Consider the following 18,738-nt stretch of genomic DNA (forward strand, 5'->3'; position numbering starts at 1 on the left):
GAAATTGTTCCCAATTTTATAAGAAAAAAGTCGACACATTCTTTATTTACTTCAAGTTATTACAGTATGTCTCTATATACATTTTGGCCAAAGGGGGCGCATTTCAATTTTTTACACAAACGTGAACACTTAACATTTGTACACACACTTGTTATTTCATATGTTGACCAGAAAGGGGGGCGCTTTTAAAAACAACACACAGTCAATTTCAAGTTATTACAGTATGTCTCTGTATACATATATTTATTTTAATTAATTTTGGCCAAAGAGGGCTCATTTCAATTTCTTACACACACTTGTTATTTCATATGTTGGCCAGAGGGGGAGCACTTAACATTTTTACACACACACTTGTTATTTCATATGTTGGCCAGAGGGGGAGCACTTAACATTTTTATACACACTTGTTGTTTCATATGTTGGCCAGAAGGGGAGCACTTATTATTTTTTACACACACTTGTTATTTCATATGTTGGCCAGAGGGGGAGCACTTAACATTTTTACACACACACTTATTATTTCATATGTTGGCCAAAGGGGGAGCACTTAACATTTTTACACAAACTTGTTATTTCATATGTTGACCAGAGGGGGAGCACTTAACATTTTTACACACACACTTGTTATTTCATATGTTGACCAGAGGGAGAGCACTTAATATTTTTACACAAACTTGTTATTTCATATGCTGGCCAGAAAAGGAGCACTTAACATTTTTACACACACTTGTTTTTCATATGTTGGCCAGAGGGGGAGCGCTTAACATTTTTACACACACACTTGTTATTTCATATGTTGGCCAGAGGAGGAGCACTTAATATTTTTACACAAACTTGTTGTTTCATATGTTGAGCAGAGGGGGAGCACTTAACATTTTTACACAAACTTGTTATTTCATATGTTGACCAGAGGGGGAGCACTTATTATTTTTACACACACACTTGTTATTTCATATGTTGGCCAGAGGGGGAGCACTTAATATTTTTATACACACTTGTAATTTCATATGTTGGCCAGAGGGGGAGCACTTCACATTTTTACACAAATCTGTTATTTCATATGTTGACCAGAGGGGGAGCACTTATTATTTTTAAACACACTTGTTATTTCATATGTTGGCCAGAGGGGGAGCACTTAACATTTTTACACACGCTTGTTATTTCATATGTTGGCCAGAGGGGGAGCACTTAACATTTTTACACACACTTGTTATTTCATATGTTGACCAGAGGGGGAGCACTTATTATTTTTAAACACACTTGTTATTTCATATGTTGACCAGAGGGGGAGCACTTATTATTTTTACACACACTTGTTATTTCGTATGTTGGCCAGAGGGGGAGCACTTAACATTTTTATACACACTTGTTATTTCATATGTTGGCCAGAAGGGGAGCATTTCACATTTTTACACACACACTTGTTATTTCATATGTTGGCCAGAGGGGGAGCATTTCACATTTTTACACACACACTTGTTATTTCATATGTTGACCAGAAGGGGGGCACTTTTAAAAGCGACACACAGTCAATTTCAAGTTATTACAGTATGTCTCTGTATACATATATTTATTTTAATTAATTTTGGCCAAAGGGGGCTCATTTCAATTTCTTACACACACTTTTTATTTCATATGTTGGCCAGAGGGCGAGCACTTCATATTTTTACACACACTTGTTATTTCATATGTTGACCAGAGGGGGAGCACTTAATATTTTTACACAAACTTGTTATTTCATATGTTGGCCAGAGTGGGAGCATTTAACATTTTTACACACACACTTGTTATTTCATATGTTGGCCAGAGGGGGAGCACTTCACATTTTTACACAAACTTGTTATTTCATATGTTGACCAGAGGGAGAGCACTTAATATTTTTACACACACACTTGTTATTTCATATGTTGACCAGAGGGGGAGCATTTATTATTTTTACACACACTTGTTATTTCATATGTTGACCAGAGGGGGAGCACGTAACATTTTTACACACACTTGTTATTTCATATGTTGGCCAGAGGGGGAGCACTTCACATTTTTACACAAACTTGTTATTTCATATGTTGACCAGAGGGGGAGCACTTAACATTTTTACACAAACTTGTTATTTCATATGTTGACCAGAGGGGGAGCACTTATTATTTTTACACACACTTGTTATTTCATATGTTGGCCAGAGGGGGAGCACTTAACATTTTTATACACACTTGTTATTTCATATGTTGGCCAGAGGGGGCGCACTTAACATTTTTACACACACTTGTTATTTCATATGTTGACCAGAGGGGGAGCACTTAACATTTTTACACACACTTGTTATTTCATATGTTGGCCAGAGGGGGAGCACTTAATATTTTTACATACACTTGTTATTTCATATGTTGGCCAGAGGGGGAGCACTTATTATTTTTACACACACTTGTTATTTCATATGTTGGCCAGAGGGGGAGCACTTAACATTTTTATACACACTTGTTATTTCATATGTTGACCAGAGGGGGAGCACTTAACATTTTTACACACACTTGTTATTTCATATGTTGGCCAGAGAGGGAGCACTTCACATTTTTACACAAACTTGTTATTTCATATGTTGACCAGAGGGGGAGCACTTCACATTTTTACACACACTTGTTATTTCATATGTTGACCAGAGGGGGAGCACTTATTATTTTTAAACACATTTATTATTTCATATGTTGGCCAGAGGGGGAGCACTTATTATTTTTAAACACACTTGTTATTTCATATGTTGACCAGAGGGGGAGCACTTAACATTTTTACACACACTTGTTATTTCATATGTTGACCAGAGGGGGAGCATTTATTATTTTTACACACACTTGTTATTTCATATGTTGACCAGAGGGGGAGCACGTAACATTTTTACACACACTTGTTATTTCATATGTTGGCCAGAGGGGGAGCACTTATTATTTTTACACACACTTGTTATTTCAAATGTTGGCCAGAGGGGGAGCACTTAACATTTTTATACACACTTGTTGTTTCATATGTTGGCCAGAGGGGGAGCACTTAACATTTTTACACAAACTTGTTATTTCATATGTTGACCAGAGGGGGAGCACTTCATATTTTTACACAAACTTGTTATTTCATTTGTTGACCAGAGGGGGAGCACTTAACATTTTTACACACACTTGTTATTTCATATGTTGGCCAGAGGCGGAGCATTTAACATTTTTATACACACTTTTAATTTCATATGTTGGCCAGAGGGGGAGCACTTCACATTTTTACACAAAACTTGTTATTTCATATGTTGACCACAGGGGGAGCACTTCACATTTTTACACACACTTGTTATTTCATATGTTGACCAGAGGGGGAGCACTTAACATTTTTATACACACTTGTTGTTTCATATGTTGGCCAGAGGGGGAGCATTTAATATTTTTTACACACACTTGTTATTTCATATGTTGGCCAGAGGGGGAGCACTTATTATTTTTATACACACTTGTTGTTTCATATGTTGGCCAGAGGGGGAGCACTTAACATTTTTACACAAACTTGTTATTTCATATGTTGACCAGAGGGGGAGCACTTAATATTTTTACACAAACTTGTTATTTCATATGTTGGCCAGAGGGGGAGCATTTAATATTTTTATACACACGTGTTATTTCATATGTTGACCAGAGGGGGAGCACTTATTATTTTTACACACACTTGTAATTTCATATGTTGGCCAGAGGGGGAGCACTTAACATTTTTACACACACTTGTTATTTCATATGTTGACCAGAGGGGGAGCGCTTAATATTTTTACACACACTTGTTATTTCATATGTTGACCACTTTTAAAAGCGACACACCTTTATGGGACCACCCCTCATTTTGATAGATGTCACCACGGGGGAGGCGGTATAGCTCGGTTAGGTAGAGCGGCCGTGCCAGCAACTTGAGGGTTCCAGGTTCGATCCCCGCCTAACGCCATCCTAGTCACTGCCGTTGGTGTCCTTATGGCAAGACACCGGTTTAAATGTAACTTAGATAATTGGCTTTCACTATGTAAAAGCGCTTTGAGCCACTAGAGAAAAGGCGCTATATAAATATAATTCACTTCACCTCACCAGCAGGGGTGCAAATGAGACATTGTTTATTAGATGCAATGTTATTGGGACCATGATTTATGTCATCACTTGTTCACACCTCCTCATATGGAAGATACTTTTCCTTCTTCACTTCTCAAGAAGGGTGATAATACAAAAACACACACACACACACTTACACACACACACACACCCACCCTCCAAACAGTCATAACACTTGATAATCAGGAGGTAGAAATAAAAAAAGGAGGCACAAAGGAAGGCAACCCAGGAGAGCGATGCCATCAGCAGATTTTATGATTGCCGCGTGCGAGACGAGGGCCTCGCTCCAGACATTAATTTGTCCAAAAAGGTGAAGGGCACACGACGCAAACGACTGCCTCCGTGTTACTTTGGAGCCCAACGACTCGCACAGGAGCTTTGCCCCGAGTCACTTAACGGCTTAAAAAGAGAGCAGGAAATGTCCACTGTTTGCACTTTGTTGCTATTAACATGATAAGTAATGAAGACAAGCGTTGACAGCTTTACACGCCCATAAAAGGAAGGCGCGTGCATCCTGTGACACTTTTTACGGCGCTCCACGAGAAGAGACGTCCACAGTATTTACGTCTGAAACTGTGATTGATGGCCTCGCTGGCACGCCATGACATCGCCATCGTTCCAAAAGTAAACATGTGTACGACTGGGGTTGTCTCCATACCAATACTTTGGTACCGGTACCAACATGTGTTTCCATACTTTTCCATATTTTTCTAAACAAAGGGCACCACAAAAAAATGGCATTATTGTATTTATTTGAACAAAAAAATCTTAAGGTACAATAAACATGTTTATTATTGTAATTTAGGCCTTAAATAATATTAAATAATATTAATATTAATATTAAATAATATTAGGGTGCATGAAACATATGTTTATTATTGCAATTTAGTCCTTAAATAATATTAAATAATATTAATAATAATATTAAATAATATTAGGGTACATGAAACATATGTTTATTATTGCAATTTAGTCCTTGAATAATATTAATATTTATATTAATATTAAATAATATTAAATACTATTAGGGTACATGAAACATATGTTTATTATTGCAATTTAGTCCTTAAATAATATTAATATTAATATTAAATAATATTAGGGTACATGAAACATATGTTTTTAATTGTAATTTAGTCCTTAAATAATATTAATTAATATTAATATTAATATTAAATAATATTAAATAATATTAGGGTACATGAAACATATGTTTATTATTGCAATTTAGTCCTTAAATAATATTAAATATTATTAATATTTATATTAAATAATATTAAGTAATGTTAATGTACATGAAACATATGTTTATTATTGCAATTTAGTCCTTAAATAATATTAAATAATATTAATATTAATATTAATATTAAATAATATTAAATACTATTAGGGTACATGAAACATATGTTTATTATTGCAATTTAGTCCTTAAATAATATTCATATTAATATAAAATAATATTAAATAATATTAGGCTACATGAAACATATGTTTATTATTGCAATTTAGTCCTTAAATAATATTAATATTTATATTAATATTAAATAATATTAAATACTATTAGGGTACATGAAACATATGTTTATTATTGCAATTTAGTCCTTAAATAATATTAAATAATATTAATATTAATATTAAATAATATTAGGGTACATGAAACATATGTTTTTAATTGTAATTTAGTCCTTAAATAATATTAATTAATATTAATATTAATATTAAATAATATAATAATAATATTAGGGTACATGAAACACATGTTTGTTATTGCAATTTAGTCCTTAAATAATATTAAATATTATTAATATTAATATTAAATAATATTAAATAATGTTAGTGTACATGAAACATATGTTTATTATTGTAATTTAGGCCTTAAATAATAGTAAATAATATTAATATTAATATTAAATAATATTAGGGTGCATGAAACATATGTTTATTATTACAATTTAGTCCTTAAATAATATTAAATAATATTAATATTAATATTAAATAATATTAGGGTACATGAAACATATGTTTATCATTGCAATTTAGTCCTTAAATAATATTAATATTAATATAAAATAATATTAAATAATATTAGGCTACATGAAACATATGTTTATTATTGCAATTTAGTCCTTAAATAATATTAAATATTATTAATATTAATATTAAATAATATTAAATAATGTTAGTGTACATGAAACATATGTTTATTATTGCAATTTAGTCCTTAAATAATATTAAATAATATTAATATTAATATTAAATAATATTAGGGTACATGAAACATATGTTTATTTTTGCAATTTAGTCCTTAAATAATATTAAATAATATTAACATTAATATTAAATAATATTAGGGTACATGAAACATATGTTTATTATTGCAATTTAGTCCTTAAATAATATTGATATTAATATAAAATAATATTAAATAATTTTAGGCTACATGAAACATATGTTTATTATTGCAATTTAGTCCTTAAATAATATTAAATAATATTAATATTTATATTAATATTAAATAATATCAAATACTATTAGGGTACATGAAACATATGTTTATTATTGCAATTTAGTCCTTAAATAATATTAATATTAATATTAAATAATATTAGGGTACATGAAACATATGTTTTTAATTGTAATTTAGTCCTTAAATAATATTAATTAATATTAATATTAATATTAAATAATATTAGGGTACATGAAACACATGTTTGTTATTGCAATTTAGTCCTTAAATAATATTAAATATTATTAATATTAATATTAAATCATATTAAATAATGTTAGTGTACATGAAACATATGTTTATTATTGCAATTTAGTCCTTAAATAATATTAAATAATATTAATATTAATATTAAATAATATTAGGGTACATAAAACATATGTTTAGTTTCACAATTTAGTCTTTAAATAATATTAATAATTATTAATATTAATATTAAATAATATTAAATAATGTTAGTGTACATGAAACATATGTTTATCATTGCAATTTAGTCCTTAAATAATATTAAATAATATTAATATTAATATTAAATAATATTAAATAATATTAGGGTACATGAAACATATGTTTATTATTGCAATTTAGTCCTTAAATAATATTAAATAATATGAATATGAATATTAATATTAAATAATATTAAATACTATTAGGGTACATGAAACATATGTTTATTATTGCAATTTAGTCCTTAAATAATATTAAATAATATTAATATTAATATTAAATAATATTAGGGTACATGAAACATATGTTTTTAATTGTAATTTAGTCCTTAAATAATATTAATTAATATTATTATTAATATTAAATAATATTAAATAATATTTGGGTACATGAAACACATGTTTGTTATTGCAATTTAGTCCTTAAATAATTTTAAATATTATTAATATTAATATTAAATAATATTAAATAATGTTAGTGTACATGAAACATATGTTTATTATTGCAATTTAGTCCTTAAATAATATTAAATAATATTCATATTAATATTAAATAATATTAGGGTACATGAAACATATGTTTATTTTTGCAATTTAGTCCTTAAATAATATTAAATAATATTAACATTAATATTAAATAATATTAGGGTACATGAAACATATGTTTTTAATTGTAATTTAGTCCTTAAATAATATTAAATAATATTAATATTGCTATTAAATAATATAAGGGTACATGAAACATATGTTTATTTTTGCAATTTAGACCATAAATAATATTAATATTAATATTAAATAATATTAGGGTACATGAAACATATGTTTATTATTGCATTTCATACTATACATTACCTTTTGCACTTTATTCATTTATATTATTATGTGTTGTCAACTTTGTACTTTTTTATGTCATTGCCTGAAATAAATAAAATAATTGGAATGAGAAAAAAAAAAGAAGTAATTTAGTCCTTAAATAATATTAATATTAAATCATATTAAATCATATTAGGGTACATGAAACATATGTGTATTATTGTAATTTAGTCCTTAAATAATATTAATATTAATATTAAATAATATTAACATTAATATTAAATAATATTAAATAATATTAGGGTACATGAAACACATGTTTGTTATTGCAATTTAGTCCTTAAATAATATTAAATATTATTAATATTAATATTAAATAATGTTAGTGTACATGAAACATATGTTTATTATTGCAATTTAGTCCTTAAATAATATTAAATAATATTAATATTAATATTAAATAATATTAGGGTACATGAAACATATGTTTATTTTTGCAATTTAGTCCTTAAATAATATTAAATATTATTAATATTTATATTAAATAATATTAAATAATGTTAATGTACATGAAACATGTGTTTATTATTGCAATTTAGTCCTTAAAAAATATTAAATAATATTAATATTGATATTAAATAATATTAGGGTACATGAAACATGTTTATTTTTGCAATTTAGTCCTTAAATAATATTAAATAATATTAATATTGATATTAAATAATATTAGGGTACATGAAACATATGTTTATTTTTGCAATTTAGTCCTTAAATAATATTAAATAATATTAACATTAATATTAAATAATATTAGGGTACATGAAATATATGTTTATTTTTGAAATTTAGACCTTAAATAATATTAATATTAATTTTAAATAATATTAGGGTACATGAAACATATGTTTATTATTGCATTACATACTATACATTACCTTTTGCACTATATTAATTTATATTATTATGTGTTGTCAGCTTTGTACTTTTTTATGTCATTGCCTGAAATAAATAAAATAAATGGAATGAAAAAAAAAGACAAAAATTATAATTTAGTCCTTAAATAATATTAAATCATATTATTATTAAATCATATTAAATCATATTAGTGTACATGAAACATATGTGTATTATTGTAATTTAGTCCTTAAATAATATTCAATAATATTAATATCAATATTAGATCATAATAGGGTACATGAAACATTTGTTTGTTATTGCAATTTAGTCCTTAAATAATATTAAATAATATTAATGTTAATATTAAATAATATTAAATAATATTAGGGTAAATGTAACATATGTTTATTATTGCAATTTAGTCCTTAAATAATATTAAATAATATTAATATTGATATTAAATAATATAAGGGTACATGAAACATATGTTTATTTTTGCAATTAAGTCCTTAAATAATATTAAATAATATTAACATTAATATTAAATAATATTAGGGTACATGAAACATATGTTTATTATTGCATTACATACTATACATTACCTTTTGCACTATCTTAATTTATATTATTATGTGTTGTCAACTTTGTACTTTTTTATGTCATTGCCTGAAATAAGTAAAATAAATGGAATGAAAAAAATAAATAAAAAATTGTAATTTAGTCCTTAAATAATATTAAATAATATTAATATTAAATCATATTCAATCATATTAGGGTACATGAAACATATGTTTATTATTGTAATTTAGTCCTTAAATAATATTAAATAATATTAATATTAATATTAAATAATATTAGGGTACATGAAACATATGTTTATTATTGTAATTTAGTCCTTGAATAATATTAAATAATATTAATATTAATATTAGATCATATTAGGGTACATGAAACATATGTTTATTATTGTAATTTAGTCCTTAAATAAAATAGTGAACATACTAGACAACTTGTCTTTTAGTAGTAAGTAAACAAACAAAGACTCCTAATTAGTCTATGCAGTAACATATTGTGTCATTTATACACCTATTATTTTGTACACATTATAAGGGACAAACTGTAAAAAATTGATTATTAATCCACTTGTTCATTTACTGTTAATATCTGCTTACTTTCTGTTTTAACATGTTCTATCTACACTTCTGTTAAAATGTAATAATCACTTATTATAGGGCGTTTCAGTCTTATAACTTCACCTTTATCTTTACTTTTTACACCAAAATGCGTCCATTCTCCCTTTTCTGTCTCCACACTGTGTCTGCTTGTAAGTACTCGGTGCGTGCACGCTGCCGAACATGCTCGTAAACCCAGCAATGTCAATGCCTGTTAAAAAAAAAATAAAAAAAATATGGGGAACCGGTACTTTTCAAACAGTATAGTACCATTTTTGATTCATTAGTACTGCGATACCATACCAGTACCGGTATACCGTGTAACCCTACGTACGACAATGTTTTTGATGAGTGCGCCGTGTCTCCCCCAGGTGATCCTCATGCTGACCAAGTACTACGACTTCAGCGCGGGCAGAGTGACGGAAAGTTCTCTGTGGAGGTAAGAACCCGAGCGGCGCTGCTTTGCATTCACGCCGCCTCCCGTTTGAGGATTGCGCATGTAAACCATTTCACGCTTTCCTGCACTCGCTGGAGGAGCATCTGCTCGGCTTGTAGCAACACGGCTTTTCTTCAAGCCATTCAGCCCGTTTGTGCTTGTTTCCCCCCGCAATGTTTGTACCTTTGACCTCAAGTTTCATAACACTCATAATATACATTCATGTGTTATCTATTTACCCTTCATTCGGTACTTTCATTCACGTAAAATGCCATATTTTGATACCCTTTGTTGCGCGTGATGCCATGTCCACTGGCTTAAGCACTTGGGGGAGAAACAAGCAGCCGAGCACTCGGATAATGCCACAATTTTCAATGCTAGCAAGTCAAGAAGACGCCTGAACGTACAGCTCAACTCTAATTTACACTAGATATGCTGTCGACAGGCTATAAATTAACATTAGCAATTTTACATGGCTTTTTCAACAACTCCACATTTAGTGCAAGACAAAATGCAATGATTTTCAAATCCTTTTCAACTTATATTCAATTGAATAGACTGCAAAGACAAGATATTTCATGTTATTTTTTTTTGCAAATATTAGCTCATTCGGAATGTGCCTGCAACATGTTTCCAAAAAGCTGGCACAAGTGGCAAAAAAGACAGAGAAAGTTGAGGAATGCTCGTCAAAGACTTATTTGGAACATCCAACAGGTGAACATGTCATGTCTGTATTATCATGTTTTGTTTTAAGTCATGTTTTGTTTAGTTTCTGTCTTTTCACTCCCTTGTCTTGTTTCCATGATTACCCCATTAGTTTCACCTGTTCCACGTTTGGACTCATTGTGCACTCTTGTTTGTCACCATAGCAACCATTAGTTTTCACCTGTCACGTCACGCACCTGTTTCACGTTTTGAGTCACGCACCTGCTTTCACTAATCATGTCCATAGTATTTAAGTTCATTCATTTTCTCTTGTTCGTCCTGACGACATCCCCGCATTTATGCCCCCTGTCACACTCTGTCCTCCGCTGCGCACTTCATGTCCATGCCAAGTAAGTTTTGTTTCGATTCATGCCACAGTTAGTGTTTTGTTTAATTGTTCATAGTTTTTTGCCCCCGTGCAAGTCTTTTGTTTTCATTAGTCAAGTTTGTACATCCGCCTTGAGCGCGCCTTTTGTTCGTTTGAGTGTTATTATTAAATTATGTATTTACCTTCATGCCGTGACCAGTCCAATTCACTTGCACCTCGGGAGAACAAACCACACCATAGTCCAAGTCATGACAGAACAGGCTAATTGGGAACAGGTGGGTGCCATGATTGGGTATAAAAGCAGCTTCCATGAAATGCTCAGTCATTCACAAACAAGGACGGGGGCGAGGGTCACCACTTTGTCAACAAATTGTTTAAAAACAACATTTCTCAACCAGCCTCTATTGCAAGGAATTTAGTGATTTCACCATCTACGCTCCGTAATATCATCAAAAGGTTCAGAGAATCTGGAGAAATCACTGCACGTAAGCCATGATATTACGCACTTTGGATCCCTCAGGCGGTACTGCATGAAAAAGCCACATCAGTGTGTAAAGGATATCACCACATGGGCTCAGGAACACTTCAGAAAACCACTGTCAGTGACTACAGTCGGTCGCTACATCCGTAAGTGCACGTTAAAACTCTACTATGCAAAGCCACAGCCATTTATCAACAACACCCAGAAACGCTTCGCCGGGCCCGAGCTCATCTATGTATTGATATATGTAATATAGTAACATTTATACCAACATGTAATATATACATGATGTAAGTATATATGTAATGTAGTAACATTTATAATAACATTTAATATTTACCTATTTTGACCATTTTAAGCAGATGTGGCACGTTCATTTAAAAAACGCATCACAAAGTCCGCTTTTTTTCCTTCATCACTGATTATTACTCACTTCATGAGAGCCAACAAACATAAAAACACATCACTTACTGTACAAAATAAAGTTCACCAGGATCTTTAAGCTGTAAAAGTTCCAAAAGGTGTGAAAGTTTGCTTAGAGTGAAGAACGAGTAGAAACGCTATGGACGGCTAGAAGGACTGAACGGCACTTGTACTTCCGGCGCTAAGCTTTAAACAGCAGGAAACACTGCAGTGAGTGAACTCGTCCAAAAGGTGGCAATAACAAAGAATAACACGTCTTATAAGCAGCAGGGTTCAAAGCGTAGGGAAAAAAAAGTAGCCTGGTATAGTCCGGAATTTAGGGTAAATAGAAAAATGCCATTCATATGCATTAATGTGGTGGAGAAAGGTTACTAAATAAAGTCAAATATTATAAAATATAAAATATTTCAGCTGTGAAAGTTTGCTTAGAGTGAAGAACGAGGAATTCCGTACGAGTAGAATCGCTATGGACGACTAAAAGACTAAATGGCACTTGTACTTCCGGCGCTAAGTTTTAAAAAGCAGGAAACTGCAGTGAGTGAACTCGTCCAAAAGGTGGCAATAACAAACAATAACACGTCTTTAGGACGCTATAGCTCGGTTGGTAGAGCGGCCGTGCCAGCAACTTGAGGGTTGCAGGTTCGATCCCCGCTTCCGCCATCCTAGTCACTGCCGTTGTGTCCTTGGGCAAGACACTTTACCCACCTGCTCCCAGTGCCACCCACACCGGTTTAAATGTAACTTAGATATTGGGTTTCACTATGTAAAGCGCTTTGAGTCACTTGAGAAAAGCGCTATATAAATATAATTCACTTCACTTCACGTCTTATAAGCAGCAGGGATCAAAGCGTAGGGAAATTTAAATAAAATAAATGATAAATAAATAAATAAATAAAAAAATAAAAAATAGAAAATAAAAAAATAAAAATAATAATAAAAAATAAAATAAAATAAAAAAAATATAATAAAAAAAAAAAAAATAATAATAATAATAATAATAAATAAATAAATAAAATTTACGGTAAATGTAAAAATGCCATTCTTATGCATTAATATGGTGGAGAAAGGTTACAAAGCATAGACTAAATAATGTAAAATATTATAAAATATTTAAGCTGTCAAAGTTTGCTTAGAGTTAAGAACGAGAAATTCCGTACGAGTAGAAACGCTATGGACGGCTAGAAGGACAGAACGGCACTTGTACTTCCGGCGCTAAGTTTTAAAAAGCAGGAAACACTGCAGTGAGTGAACTCGTCCAAAAGGTGACGCCGTAATACAAACAATAACACGTCTTATAAGCCACAGGGTTCAAAGCGTAGGGGGGAAAAAAGTAGCGTGGTATAGTCCGGAATTTAGGGTAAATGTAAAAATGCCATTCATATGCATTAATATCGTGGAGAAAGGTTAGTAAATAAAGTAAAATATTTTAAAATATTTAAGCTGTGAAAGTTTGCTTAGCGGGTAGAACGAGGAATTCCGTACGAGTAGAATCGCTATGGACGACTAAAAGACTAAATGGCACTTGTACTTCCGGCGCTAAGTTTTAAAAAGCAGGAAACTGCAGTGAGTGAACTCGTCCAAAAGGTGGCAATAACAAACAATAACACGTCTTTAGGACGGTATAGCTCGGTTGGTAGAGCGGCCGTGCCAGCAACTTGAGGGTTGCAGGTTCGATCCCCGCTCCCGCCATCCTAGTCACTGCCGTTGTGTCCTTGGGCAAGACACTTTACCCACCTGCTCCCAGTGCCACCCACACCGCTTTAAATGTAACTTAGATATTGGGTTTCACTATGTAAAGCGCTTTGAGTCACTTGAGAAAAGCGCTATATAAATATAATTCACTTCACTTCACGTCTTATAAGCAGCAGGGATCAAAGCGTAGGGAAATTTAAATAAAATAAATGATAAATAAATAAATAAATAAAAAAATAAAAAATAGAAAATAAAAAAAATAAAAATAATAATAAAAAATAAAATAAAATTAAAAAAATATAATAAAAAAAAAAATAATAATAATAATAATAATAATAAATAAATAAATAAAATTTACGGTAAATGTAAAAATGCCATTCTTATGCATTAATATGGTGGAGAAAGGTTACAAAGTATAGACTAAATAATGTAAAATATTATAAAATATTTAAGCTGTCAAAGTTTGCTTAGAGTTAAGAACGAGAAATTCCGTACGAGTAGAAACGCTATGGACGGCTAGAAGGACTGAATGGCACTTGTACTTCCGGCGCTAAGTTTTAAAAAGAAGGAAACACTGCAGTGAGTGAACTCGTCCAAAAGGTGGCGCCGTAATATAAACAATAACACGTCTTATAAGCCACAGGGTTCAAAGCGTAGGGGGGAAAAAAAAGTAGCGTGTATAGTCCGGAATTTAGGGTAAATGTAAAAATGCCATTCATATGCATTAATGTGGTGGAGAAAGGTTACTAAATAAAGTAAAATATTTTTAAAATATTTAAGCTGTGAAAGTTTGCTTAGCGGGAAGAACGAGGAATTCCGTACGAGTAGAAACGCTATGGACGGCTAGAAAGACAGAACGGCACTTGTACTTCCGGCGCTAAGTTTTAAAAAGCAGGAAACTGCAGTGAGTGAACTTGTCCAAAAGGTGGCAATAACAAACAATAACACGTCTTTAGGACGGTATAGCTCGATTGGTAGAGCGGCCGTGCCAGCAACTTGAGGGTTGCAGGTTCGATCCCCGCTTCCGCCATCCTAGTCACTGCCGCTGTGTCCTTGGGCAAGACACTTTACCCACCTGCTCCCAGTGCCACCCACACCGGTTTAAATGTAACTTAGATATTGGGTTTCACTATGTAAAGCGCTTTGAGTCACTTGAGAAAAGCGCTATATAAATATAATTCACTTCACTTCACGTCTTATAAGCAGCAGGGATCAAAGCGTAGGGAAATTTAAATAAAATAAATGATAAATAAATAAATTAATTAAAAAAAATAAAAATAAAAATAAAAAATAAAAAATAAATAATAAAAAAAATAAAATAAAATAAAATAATTTAAAAAAATAAAATAAATAAATAATAATAATAATAAATAAATAAATAAAATTTACGGTAAATGTAAAAATGCCATTCACATGCATTAATATGGTGGAGAAAGGTTACAAAGCATAGACTAAATAATGTAAAATATTATAAAATATTTAAGCTGTGAAAGTTTGCTTAGAGTTAAGAACGAGGAATTCCGTACGAGTAGAAACGCTATGGACGGCTAGAAGGACTGAACGGCACTTGTACTTCCGGCGCTAAGTTTTAAAAAGCAGGAAACACTGCAGTGAGCGAACTCGTCCAAAATGTGGCAATAACAAACAATAAAAACAATAACACATCCTTATAAGCAGCAGGGTTCAAAGCGTAGGGAAAAAAAGTAGCTAGGTATAGTGCGGAATTTACGGTAAATGTAAAAAAAATGCCATTCATATGCATTAATATGGTGGAGAAAGGTTACTAAATAAAGTAAAATATTTTAAAATATTTAAGCTGTGAAAGTTTGCTTAAAGTGAAGAACGAGGAATTCCGTACGAGTAGAATCGCTATGGACGGCTAGAAAGACAGAACGGCACTTGTACTTCCGGCGCTAAGTTTTAAAAAGCAGGAAACACTGTGGTGAGCGAACTGGTAGCACAAACAATAACACGCCTATTTGCAATGTGGCTGTTATTAGCCGCGCCACTTTATAAGCAGCAGGGTTCAAAGCGTAGGACAAAAGTAACGTGTTATAGGGTAAATGTAAAAATGCCATTCATATGTTAAAATTAAAGTGAAAGTAGCAATGATTGTCACACAGGTGTGGTGAAATTTGTCCTCTGTATTTGACCCATCCCCTTGTTCACCCCCTGGGAGGTGAGGGGAGCAGTGAGCAGCAGCAGTGCCGCGCCCGGTAATCATTTTTTGGTGATTTAACCCCCAATTCCAACCCTTGATGCTGAGTGCCAAGCAGGGAGGTCATTTTTATAGTCTTTGGTATGACTCGGTCGGGGTTTGAACTCACGACCTACCCATCTCAGGGCGCACACTCGAACCACCAGTCCACCGAGCGGGTTATGGCGGAGAAAGGTTACAAAGCAGGGGGGTTGAACAAAGTTCACCGTCATCTTTCAGCTGCAGAAGTTCCAAAAGGTGTGTAAAGTGCGTCGCCCAGAGCGTCAACAATAGCGGTAATGATCGTCGCCGCCGCCATGCTACACCACGTCCTCTTGTTTATTCTGATAATTAGAGAAATCTCCATTCATCTCGCAAATTGCTCGGCGTGGCAATTTTCCGCCTGCCTGACACGTTTAATGATACCATCGGCGTCTCCGAGCGCGAGGTGTTGCTCCCCTTCACCGTGTCCCCTGATTGCATTGCAGATCCACCGATTACGGGAGCACCTACGACAAACTCAACCAGAAAGTGGGGCCCAAAACCATCCTGAGCTACTTGTACGTGAGTCCCAACAACAAGCGCAAGGTGAGTCCACGCCTGTCGGAGTTCGTCAGCTCCGTGTGCTATCATTTTCACCGCAAAGGAGCCCGGCGGGAGGCCGTGGCGTTTTGGTGTGTAAGTGTGTGTGTGTGTGTGTGTGTGTGTGTGTGTGTACTTGTATTTCTACCCTTCTTGAGACATGAAGAAGGAAATATGAGGAGATAATAAATCATGGTCCCAATAACATTGCATCTAATAGACAATGTCTCATTTGGTCAACATATGAAATAACAAGTGTGTGTAAAAAAAAAAATTGAAGTGCTCCCCCTTTAGTCAACATATGAAATAACAAGTGTGTGTAAAAATGTGAAGTGCTCCCCCTCCGGTCAACATATGAAATAACAAGTGTGTGTAAGAAATTGAAATGCGCCCCCTTTGGCCAAAATTGATAACAAATAAATAAAATAAATATGTACTGAACTAAATAATGAAGATTAAAAAATAATTACAAACAAAAAAATAAATAAATACATAAACAAACTAAAAGCAGTCTTTTTCTCACAATGTGTCGACCTTTTTCTTATAAAATTGAGACTATTTTCTCATATTCTTCCTGTTTCTGTAATATTGCGATTATTTTCTCGTAAAATTATTACTTTTTATGTAAAATTATTACTTTTTGATGCAAAATGGCGACATTTGTCATATAAAAGTCGGACCTTTATCACGATTTTTTTGTTGTTGTTCTTATAAAATAGTGACTTTTTTTGAGAAAAATTATTACTTTTGTCATAGAATAATAATAATATTGCCAATATTGTAAAGCTTTCTTATGAAATTGTGACTTTTGTCGAGTAAAATGACGACTCTTTTCATAAAATTGCCAACATGTTGAGCTTTTCTTGTAAAATTGCGACTGTTAGAGTAAAATTCCAACTTTTATCATAATATTGCACAAATGTTCTGTTTTTCTTGTAAAATTTGGACTTGCGTTGAGTAAAATGACAACTTTTATTATAATACTGACAAAATTCTAAGTTTTTCTTGTGAAATTGTGACCATTTTCTTGTGAAATTCCAACTCATTTTTCACAACAAGCGTTATTAATGTTGTAAATACACTTCTTTATATATCTAGAAAGGGTGGTCCTAAAAAAGTGGGCATTTTTCGGAGGTCTCAAGAAAGTAGGAAATACAAGAATGTGTGTGTGTGTGTGTGTGTGTGTGTGTGTGTGTGTGTGTGTGTGTGTGTGTGTGTGTGTGTGTGTGTGTGTGTGTGTGTGTGTGTGTGTGTGTGCTTGTATTTCTATCCTTCTTGAGACATGAAGGAGGTGTGAACAAGTGATGACATAAATCATGGTCCCAATAACATTGCATCTAATAGACAATGTCTCATTTGGTCAACATATGAAATAACAAGTGTGTGTAAAAAAAATTGAAGTGCTCCCCCTTTAGTCAACATATGAAATAACAAGTGTGTGTAAAAAAGTGAAGTGCTCCCCCTCTGGTCAACATATGAAATAACAAGTGTGTGTAAAAAAGTGAAGTGCTCCCCCTCTGGTCAACATATGAAATAACAATTGTGTGTGTAAGAAATTGAAATGCGCCGCCTTTGGCCAAAATACATTTTTAAAATAAAAATGTATGTCGAGACATACTGTAATAACTTGAAGTAAATAGTGAAGATTAAAAACTACTTACAAACTAAAAATTAAAAAATAAAGTATTTTTTTCACAATGTGTCGACCTTTTTCTTATAAAATTGGGAACAATTTCTCATATTCTTTCTGTTTCTGTAATATTGCAATTATTTTCTTGTAAAATTATTACTTTTTATGTAAAATTATTACTTTTTAATGCAAAATGGTGACATTTGGCGTGTAAAATTCTGACTTTTATCACAATATTGCCATTTTTTTTGTTGTTCTTGTGAAATAGTGACATTTTTTGAGTAAAATGACGACGTTTGTCATAATTTT

At 31.9% G+C, this 18,738-nt stretch overlaps 1 protein-coding gene across 5 annotated transcripts in view; it reads left to right on the forward strand.

Moving 5' to 3' along the window:
* Window positions 1-18,738, forward strand: part of LOC133611410 (VPS10 domain-containing receptor SorCS1-like) — a 358,768-nt gene that overhangs the window by 144,670 nt on the left and 195,360 nt on the right. For 4 of the 5 annotated variants that reach the window (XM_061968164.1, XM_061968155.1, XM_061968172.1 and 1 more), the window contains exons 2-3: window positions 10,327-10,394; window positions 16,706-16,805. In XM_061968164.1, the coding sequence (XP_061824148.1) occupies window positions 10,327-10,394; window positions 16,706-16,805 (168 nt within the window). Of the gene's footprint in view, window positions 1-10,326; window positions 10,395-11,171; window positions 11,447-16,705; window positions 16,806-18,738 lie in introns of those variants that run through there. The other variant, XM_061968181.2, reaches the window with a different exon arrangement.

This window comes from Nerophis lumbriciformis, linkage group LG02 (genome assembly GCF_033978685.3).
Source record: "Nerophis lumbriciformis linkage group LG02, RoL_Nlum_v2.1, whole genome shotgun sequence".
Taxonomy (NCBI): domain Eukaryota; kingdom Metazoa; phylum Chordata; class Actinopteri; order Syngnathiformes; family Syngnathidae; genus Nerophis; species Nerophis lumbriciformis.